General features: G+C 35.4%; 1 protein-coding gene across 1 annotated transcript; it reads left to right on the top strand.

Moving 5' to 3' along the window:
- Nucleotides 1-484: 484 nt before the first annotated feature.
- Serpina7 (serpin family A member 7) lies at nt 485-5579 on the top strand. Its single transcript, XM_042688207.1, has 5 exons — nt 485-506; nt 2263-2910; nt 3874-4147; nt 4814-4961; nt 5376-5579. The coding sequence occupies exons 1-5, from the start codon at nt 500-502 to the stop codon at nt 5577-5579; spliced, it is 1281 nt and encodes a 426-aa protein (XP_042544141.1). The 5' UTR covers nt 485-499.
- Nucleotides 5580-9866: the final 4287 nt, after the last annotated feature.

Raw genomic sequence — 9866 nt, 5'->3', positions numbered from 1 at the left:
AGAAAGGTCCACTCAGCCTCTTCCTATGTGTATTTTTCTCTCAGAGGGACACCAGTCCTAACTATTTGGCATTGATAGTAAAAACTCAGTAAAAACATTCTGACTCTTAAAAAGATACTGCCTAGGGAGAACCTGACGTTATGTCAAAAAATGAACTTTACAACTTTGGTGCGGGGGGAGGGGGGGCAGTAAGGGGAAACAAAGGAGGAGGCTACAATGCTTGATAAGAAATGTACTCATTACCTTGCCCATGTAATTGTAACTCCTCTATAGAGTATTTTCACAATAAAAAAAGTACCAAAAGTTTACATCTTATCACCTTTTGCTCTTTTTTTTAACCTCTTGGCCTTGGTCTTGTGCTTTAGCTTTGAAAATGTCATCCCAGGGGTTCATGTTATGGTTAATTTGTAACTAAGAGTGCTCTAGTTTTGCAATAGAGGGCATGTTATAAGGTTGGAAAAAGTGTTGCTTTATGAGAGATGCAAGTGGCTTCTTGGGCATGTGCTGTAAGTAATTTTTTCCTCTTTAGGAGATTTGAACATCTCTACTAGCAAGTCAGAGTTTCAAATAACTGTGAGTGCCCAATTGCTAGGTCCAGGGGCCAAGGTCAAAATGTGGTCATCCTGACATTTGACCTTCTAGCCATCTTGGTGACTTTTACAGAAAGAAGAGTCTAGGAATGATATCTGAGGTGAGGTAATACGTAGGGCAATAGAAGAAAGGGCATTAAGAGGGAGGAGACAGAAGGCAGTGTGACTTGCTAGGAGTTTATGGCTAGGGTGAGGGACTGAAGGAATGACAATAGAGATGGAGAGAGGGAGATAGTGTTTTGGTAGTAGGAATAGGGCATCATGAATCACTATAAGAGGGGAATAGGAATGAGAACAGCGCTTTGAATGACTTCCAGGTCTCTGAAGTGAGGTTCTCTGTATGCAGTGATTTAATGGCATGAAATATAGAATGAAGACACAGAATCTGGTTTGAAGGGTGTGGAAATGATGTATTTCTCTTTGAGATTTCCCAATGGAAACTGATGTATGAGTGGACTATCCTGGTGTCATATCCAATACACAGCTGGATGGATGATTAAAAACTCAAGAGAAGGATATAATTTAAAGAGTTTTGTGAGATAGCAATTTAGTATTTAGTGTGGGGTCCCTCAGGAAGACAGAGGGCTAAGGAAGGCACCCTGATTCTTTTTTTGTCAGTTGTGGGGCTTGAACTGAGGGTCTAAGCACTGTCCCTAAGCCTCTTTGTGTTCAAGGCTAATGATCTACCACTTGAGACACAGTTCCACTTCTGGGTTTTAAGTGATTAATTGGAGATCAGAGTTTCATAGGGGCTTTTCTGCCCAGGCTGGCCCCGATTCTTTTGACATCTTTCTAGCCATTAGACTATGGTCACTGACAACTCCACAACTGAATTCCTCTGTTCTGTTTTCTGTAGTCTTTCAGGTTCAGAAATCCTTATATAATATCATAATGTCTTCCTTTCTTATAATTGAAAAATAACATGCATATGTGTATGAATAATAGTATCTTAAAATTGAAAAATGACTCTTACATGACAAATGTTAAGAGAGATCTAAAACCAGAAGGTTATACTTTTACTTTCTGGTTATTAAAATTTCTCTTGTGGTTTCCAGCTTCTAAATGCATGAATTGTAGCTAATGAATGACTTTACACATGTCTCTATAAACCCTTAATCATCCATTCTAACTAATAATTTCTCAAAGGATTATTTTTCTTAAATCGTTTAGTTAAAAAGGTTACAGCGCTCTATCATTTCATCTCTTAAGATGTTATCTTAAGAAAATTTAAAATCAAAATATAATCACACACTCATACATCTTCCAAAATTCATACTTCCATATAATTATATAAACAGAGGAAACTCTGGTTCTCTATAAAGATTCTTTCCTTTTCATAAGACTGTCTCTCTTTCCAATAAAGGTGATTTGATTTACATAAATTTCATTTATTCACAGTATTCATATGCTATTATTACATCTTCAGGAAAGTCCATGACATTATTTCTGTGGCTATGGAAAGTTATTTCTCCTACTTCTTGTCCCTAGTAGATGTGTCATCAGTTTATTTTACAGGAGAGAGACTTTCACCTTCCTATCCTTTCATGAACACACAATCAAATATTTGCTATTGGTTTATTGATCAAAGTGGATGATTTTATGTGTCTCTGGATCAGTAAGTGTTTCATCTAGCTAAGTTTCCACAATGGTTCTCTTACTTCATCTTTTATAGATCATCTTGATTCCAGAATGTCAGTGTTCCTCTATATGATTTTCTTGGTATTTGGGCATCATACTACAGTCCATTGTACACCACCAGACAGCTCTGAAGGCAAAATCACTACCTGCCACTTGCCCCAGCAAAATGCTACTCTTTATAAGATGTCATCCATCAATGCTGACTTTGCATTCAATCTGTACCGGAGGGTCAGTGAGGAGACTCCAGATCGGAACATCTTCTTTTCCCCTGTGAGCATTTCTGCAGCTTTGGCCATGCTTTCTTTTGGGGCTGGTTCTAGCACTCAAACTCAGATCCTGGAGGTTTTGGGTTTCAACATCACAAACACCCCAATGGCAGAGATACAGCAGGGCTTCCAGCATGTGATCTGTTCACTGAATTTTCCCAAGACAGAACTGGAATTGCAGATGGGAAATGCCCTTTTCATTGGGAAGCAGCTGAAATTATTGGCAAAGTTCTTGGATGATGTCAAAACCCTCTATGAGACTGATGTCTTCTCTACTGACTTCTCCAATGTTTCTGCAGCTCAGCAGGAAATCAACTGCTATGTGGAGAATCAAACCAAAGGGAAAATTGTAGGCCTAATCCAAGATCTCAAACTGGATACCACCATGGTCCTTGTGAACTATATTCATTTCAAAGGTAAGTTCTGAAATGTCCATTTTAATTCTAGTGTTTTTATGCTTTGGTGTAGCTTACATTTGTGACCTCTTATTACTGGCACTAATGGCTTTCCCTCACACCATACTAGTTTGCCTTAGCTGTTCATAGTGCTGGATCATCCAGGAAGGGCACACAGCTTTGTGAATGAGATGAGGAAATTTCTAGGGAGAGTACACTTTAGAGAGGGGTGTGACAATGGTATGAATTTCCTGTTCATGTATGGATGAAAATTACGTTTCTAAAATACATGATAAGGTTGTATAATGCTGAACTTGGTAAGTATACAGATATGTATCCAAGTACTGCTATGACCTTGACTTGCTCTGTATATTTGAGCATGTTACATAAATACCTTTAAAATATTATATATTCTTCCATAGTAGACACATGTTTTGCACACATTGTTCTATTCATTGCTCACAAGTACCTGAATTCATGCAGTTAGTGTGTTTTAAGACCAGTCTTTTGAGCCAGATTTGTCTAACTGGAAACCTGATGCTAGCAGCAGGTATCATGTGACCATTTTTGGAGGGTACTGTGACCAAATGATTTCTCCTGATTCTATAGCATATATTGTCTACATTTGGGGGGACAGAGAAATTTTCTGGCCACAAACAATACATATATAGGTGTCTAAAATGGCAATAATGTATTTGTTGTCTCATTTAACCCTGTCTGTTGGATGCACTTATACCATTTTATGCAAAAGTAAGACTGTGGATCCAATGTTTTTAGTTTAAATTTAGTGGTTTTGAACACATGCAGTCTAATAGGTTTGGGTGTGATTCCTGCTTTTAGCACATGATAGCTGGCAGACCATAACAAGTGACTTTCTTCCCCGATCCTCAGTTACTCACTTGTAAAACTGATTAACGGTCTTTATTATAAAATGATATGATTAATGCTCTAAAAGGAACACTTCTTTTATCTCTATATTTTAAGCCCAATGGGAAAATCCTTTCCATCTATCAAAGACTGAAGATAGTTCAAGCTTTTTAGTAGACAAGACCACTACAGTGCATGTACCCATGATGCACCAGACAGAGCAATATTATTATTTGGTGGATGCAGAGCTGAATTGCACAGTACTACAAATGGACTACAGCAAGAATGCACTGGCACTCTTTGTCCTTCCCAATGAAGGACAAATGGAATGGGTGGAAGCAGCCATGTCATCTAAAGCACTGAAGAAGTGGAACAGATTACTGAAAAAAGGGTAAATGAGTCAGGAAATGATGGGTGGGAATGGGCATAACTGTAGATGAGACTGAATTTAGCAGCAAGTCAAAGTAGGAGAATCATATGGAATCATCTAGCGGTGATATGAATGTCATTAGAGTATGCTAGGTACTTTTCGAGCAAGCCTTTTAATATTTCACATCCTTCAGTTGACATAAGTACATCCTGGTACATGAAAGGAAGTATAATGGGAATTTTTTGCCTAGAAAGATAAAATAAGCTCTTCAACTCTGACTTGCTAGTAAATGGATGTCTTCTTAGAGACCACTGGAACTTTGGAAACATTGGGGATGAGTAACATTTTTATATTGAGTTGAGTGGACCAGAACTACAAGACATGAAGTTATTGTGTGTTCTCCATTTATCTTCATACCCCTGGCTCTCTAATCTTGACTAGAAGTGTATGCTGTTTGCTTTTGGTAATAAGGGCCAGTATTATATCCAAACATTTTCTGAACTAAGGTCATTCCATCCAGTATAACTTCTGAGGTTTTTGCAACCATGTGTTCATCTGCATAGCAATGGTTATCCATGATCAAGGAAGGAGAAAATTCAGGTAACATGAGAGAGAGGTGGGGGGGGGGGGGAGAATCATGAGCTTGTATGATGACTGCTAAATTTCTCCTTCTTTTTTTCCACATAGATGGGTTGACTTGTTTGTTCCAAAGTTTTCCATTTCTGCAACATATGACCTTGGAACCACACTTTTAAAGATGGGCATTAAGGATGCCTTTGATGTAAAGGCTTATTTTCCTGGGCTCACAGAAGACAATGCTCTGAAACTTTCCTATGTAAGTTGGTAGAGTTCTTGTATGTATGAACTAGAAGGACCATTTTGAATCAAATAATTCAAATCTCACATTTTACCAATGAGGAATTTGGTGTTTTAAGAGGCAGTATGAATTCTAGGAAACAATCATGCCATATTCATTCCTATTAATGGTTAGAAATGACCAGTGATGTGCAATTCATGAGGAGAGTAGGAGTATATACTTCTAGATGCAGAAGACTGGAAAAGTTTTACCCTAATAACTAACCCTTAATCATAAAGATTCATTAACTACAATTATCCAAGAAACCTTCATATTCAAGCATCATAAACACAGTTTGGCAAAAGGCTAGACCGATCTTTCCTCTATCCCTCCCTAATTCCTAATTCTCACTATTTTTTCAGGTGACTGTTAATATTGATTCTACTCACACAGGTTTCCCACAAAGCTGTGCTGCACGTTGGTGAAAAGGGAACCAAAGATGTAACTGTCCCTGATGTTGAATTCCTGGATCAGCCTGAAATCACTCCATTTTACCCTACTATCCGATTTGATAGAACTTTCCTTTTGATGGTTTTGGAGAAAAGCACCAGAAGTGTTCTCTTTCTTGGGAAAGTTTTTGACCCAACAGAAGGATAGTTGGGAAAGAAGCCATTGGATTACTGCATGTGTGTATTACCATGGATAAAATAAATAATGTAGCCTTATATGATTGATATAGACTTGGGCTTTCCTTCTGTTGTTTAGGGGTGAAGATTGGATTTTGTCAAAACTGCATTGGCCATGGAAAAGGATAATCCTATAACCAAATACTCAAATAGTCAGTGAGTGATTCATTATTATATAAAACAAAATAAGGCTCTCTGTTAGTATATTCCTCAGAATGTCTCAATAAGTTAACTATAGAAAGTTTGACTGATGTGACAAATACTCTGGCTTCTGCCCCCTGGAGAATAGTAAAATTGCAAGTCAGGTTCTCAGATTACAGTTCTCCAATGATATGTCAATGAACATAAAACAATAAATAATGCATCCTCCTTCCCATCTTATCTCTTGCAAAACCAGCAATTGGTAGACTGAAAAAAGATTCTTCCATTACAATGCTCACTCATAGACTGCCAGGTTTTTCTAGGGAGTTATCATGTGTGAACTATTAAGTATGGGATAGTAGTGCAAGAGAACAATGAGCTCCCTTGTACTAGTCCATCTCCTTCTCACAGAAGTTCTCTTGTTGGTAGTTTATAAGCTGGACATACAGAAGGAAAGTCAATCACTCACCCCATAACCCCTCTTTTTCAGACTCTTGCGTATATTTTACCTCTTTCCATTTGGTCAAATGGAAATCACCTGGTTATATTGTCCTTTTTGCTTATAGCCTTATATCTTCAGAAATTGTAACAGTCTTCTCAGTCTAGGAATGTCAACTCATCACCATCCACTAAAGTTGACCATCTCAGACAAGTGTTCAAAGTCTTATATTAGAATTTTGCTTATGTAACTAGGATAATGAGTAGTAGTGATATAGTGATTGAAATTGTACCTCCAGGTGAAATGTTTCACTGAAAGTAGCAACAAATGCTAAGTGCAGCAATAAATGGATTTTTAGAGTAAAATAAATATGTCCAGAAAAATATGTTCACGCAAAACATTCTTTCTGGTAAAATCTGCTTTACTGGAGCTTTGATTATTTCTGGCATAGTTTGAATATTGATTTTATGGACAAGAAATTGCAAATGCAGAGAAGGGTGATAACTACTGGTATAGAAAATCATTGCTGACATGGAGTCTAGTTTCACTGCAATTCTATTACAACCCAGTATCTGTTATAAACACTATTTTCATCTTGGTAAAGATAGCTAACCCTGTTACTCATTTCCCTCATCTATAAAGTTGAAATACTAATAACATTAATGTCAAGAAATCATACCAAAACATAGAATATGCAGAAAAAGCAATGCTAGTGTACAGAGTTATAAATATATTAAATGGAAGAAAAATCTTTTCAAAATCCCCTAGCTTCATATCTCAAGAAACTAAAAATAAGAAGAGTAAACAATATCTAAAGTTACTATATGGTACACAATAATATTAGAAAGCTAAACCATCAATGAAAATAATTTTTTGAAATGATGAAAGTATTTGACAGACCTCTAGCTATATTAATAAAATGAGAAAAAACTCTAAATCAGAAATGAAAGGCAAGACATTTCAACTAATGACAAAAATTTTTAAAAGTTCATAAGAGACTATTTTAAATAAACACAGTCCAGCAAAATTAATGACCTAACAGAAATGAATAAATTCCAAGAAACATATAACTTATGGAGATTGAGTCAGGAATTACTTGAAACTCTAAACATATTTAATTGTTGACAAGAGGAATCAGTTGTCAACTTCTCAACAAAGTGAAGACTAGATGGCATCATTTGTAAATTCTATTAGATATTTAAAGAATAATTATCGTCAATTCTTCTAAAACTCTTCCAAATATTGAAGAAAAATGTACACATTTTAATTCATTATCTGAGGGCAGAGGATATTAAGATTAGAGAATGTTCTTAAAGTGGAATCCACAAGATTGAATCCTGGGGGGTTTATAAGAAAAAAAGAGAACAGAACACATACACATTCATGCTCCCTGTCTTTTGTTAGTCAGTGTCACATGTCTGCTTGAGATTTTGCTAACAAAAGGGCCATCATCAGATGTAGCCCCCCAATTTGGACCAGTACTATCAATCTGCACAAGCCTTTTATCTTTATAACTTGTCTATCTGCATTACTGGGTCATAAGTGACAGAAAATGGACTAATCGGTGAAAAACTTATCTTTTTGAAAATCACAATATATAGTTGACATAAACAAAACACAAGAATGCAAATACCTCATATTTACATGTTGATTTAATATTGTTATACATTAGAGATTTTAAATACTAAAAATGCATTACTTAAGTAATTTACAGATTGAGAAATAGAACTATTATAAAACTTACATGGTATAACACACAATGCCAAATAACCAAGATACCAAGAAAGAATAACAACTGGAATATCACAATCTATTTTAATAATCAGTTTGCTCACATGCTATTAGTTCAGTATGAAAAGAATACATATCAACGACTCAGTCTGGTGGCATTAGAGTTTACCATGGAAGAGTTTAACTTAATCAGTGTATCTGGAGGTGATGCCAAAGTAAGAGTATTCTTTTAAGAACCTTGTGTGACTTTAATGTACAATCAATAGTAAGAACTTCTCACTGTTCTAGGTTTGAGCATTCCTGAAAGTTAAGTCAATGTCTCCTGCCACTTTTGTGTTCTAACATGTATGAGAAAGAATGGAATAAAGCTGGTGGCTTATACTGTGTCATCCTGGAATAGTAACTTGTGGTGCTCCTGTTAATATTAACTTGAGTTCATTTGTTTCATAAGCCTATTAAGGAACAAAATAAATCACTAGCAGCTACAGACCTGGGGACATCAGCCTACCCTTCCAGAATGTCCTGTAAGTCACAGCTTTTCTCCTTATTATAAGAGGTAACCTCCTTGAGCATTCTGGTCTGGTTTCATGTAGGGAGAGGTCTTTTGATTGTTTTGACTGCCATTCACTAACATCATCATCACCTTAGAGAAAATTACAGATACTTTCTGGGGCCAAATACTGTCATACATAATTGAAATTTCTCCTCCTTTCTTTGAATGTGATGGATAATTTTATGTATCAATAAGCTAGATTATATACTTAATTTTTGGTTAGACTACCAAAACTTGATGCTGCTGTGAAGGAATCCTTTATTATGTGATTGACATTTGAATCAAGAGACTTTGAATGAAGATTATTCTTTACTTGAAGACCTTTGAAAAGGTTGATATCTCTTGAGACAAAAAGCAATTATGCCTCCATATTACTTTGGACTTGATACTGGAACATTGCCTTTTATCTTGGTATTACATCCTATTTTCTTGACTAATTTCAGACTTGTTACACCCACGACAAAATTATTAAAATTTCTTTCTTCTTCCTTTTCTCTCAATCTCCTATCTCTCTGTATGTGTAATATACAATATATAAAGTATATAATATATCAGATAGTAATTCAATCTACATGGTGAATTTAAGAAAATCTTCAAAGGTAACTAGAGTGTAAAATAAAAAAAATCCAATGCTAATGTATTTTTTGTTTTTAACTCCCATATTCTCTTGCACTATTTAAAGCAATAATTGTGAATCTTTGTGCATGATCAGTACATGTTACACATGTATGTTATTTAAATAATGTATAGAATAAATATGAAGCATCAGAAACCATGGTTCAGAAGTATATTAGAACAATTTTATACTATTACAAGTAAGCTGGCATTAATTCAAACTAGACAGTAATAAATTAAAATGTTAATTATAATCCTAGGCAACCACTAAGAAATTAAGCAAAATATAGAGTAAAAGAAACAAATAGAGAAACAAATGATACATTAGAAAATACTTATTTAACACAATAAACATTAATCAAAGGAACTGAAGAACTAAATGATATGCTACATTTAAAATTAAATAGAAAGATGAAACATGTAAGTCTTGTCAAAATTACATTATATAAATAAATTTGTATCACCAATTAAAAGACAGAGATGAGCCTGGTGCTGGTGGCTCATGTAATCCTAGCTATTGAGGAGTCTGAGATCTGAAAATTAAAGTTTGGATTCAGCCCAGGTAGAAAAGTCCATGAAACTCTTATCTCCAATTAAGCTGCAAAAAAACAGAGGTGGTTCAAGGGGTCGAATGCCAGTCTTGAGCAAACAAAAGCAAAGGAAAACATGAGGTCCAGAATTCAAACCTCAATACTGGCACACTTCCCAAAAAGAATTCAATTAATAACATGATCAAAATGATAAAAATTCTTAAGAATTAAGTTAGCCAAAAAAAAGGG

This window comes from Dipodomys spectabilis, unplaced genomic scaffold (genome assembly GCF_019054845.1).
Source record: "Dipodomys spectabilis isolate Male_0828 unplaced genomic scaffold, ASM1905484v1 ptg000113l, whole genome shotgun sequence".
Taxonomy (NCBI): Eukaryota; Metazoa; Chordata; class Mammalia; order Rodentia; family Heteromyidae; genus Dipodomys; species Dipodomys spectabilis.
This window is presented reverse-complemented; position numbering and strand designations above follow the sequence as displayed.

What these genes read in the sequence shown, in the direction of transcription:
- Serpina7 (XM_042688207.1), top strand. An exon ending in GAACTATATTCATTTCAAAG is followed by an intron (nt 2,911 to 3,873) that starts GTAAGTTCTGAA and finishes CTATATTTTAAG; the next exon opens with CCCAATGGGAAAATCCTTTC. An exon ending in ATGCTCTGAAACTTTCCTAT is followed by an intron (nt 4,962 to 5,375) that starts GTAAGTTGGTAG and finishes CTACTCACACAG; the next exon opens with GTTTCCCACAAAGCTGTGCT.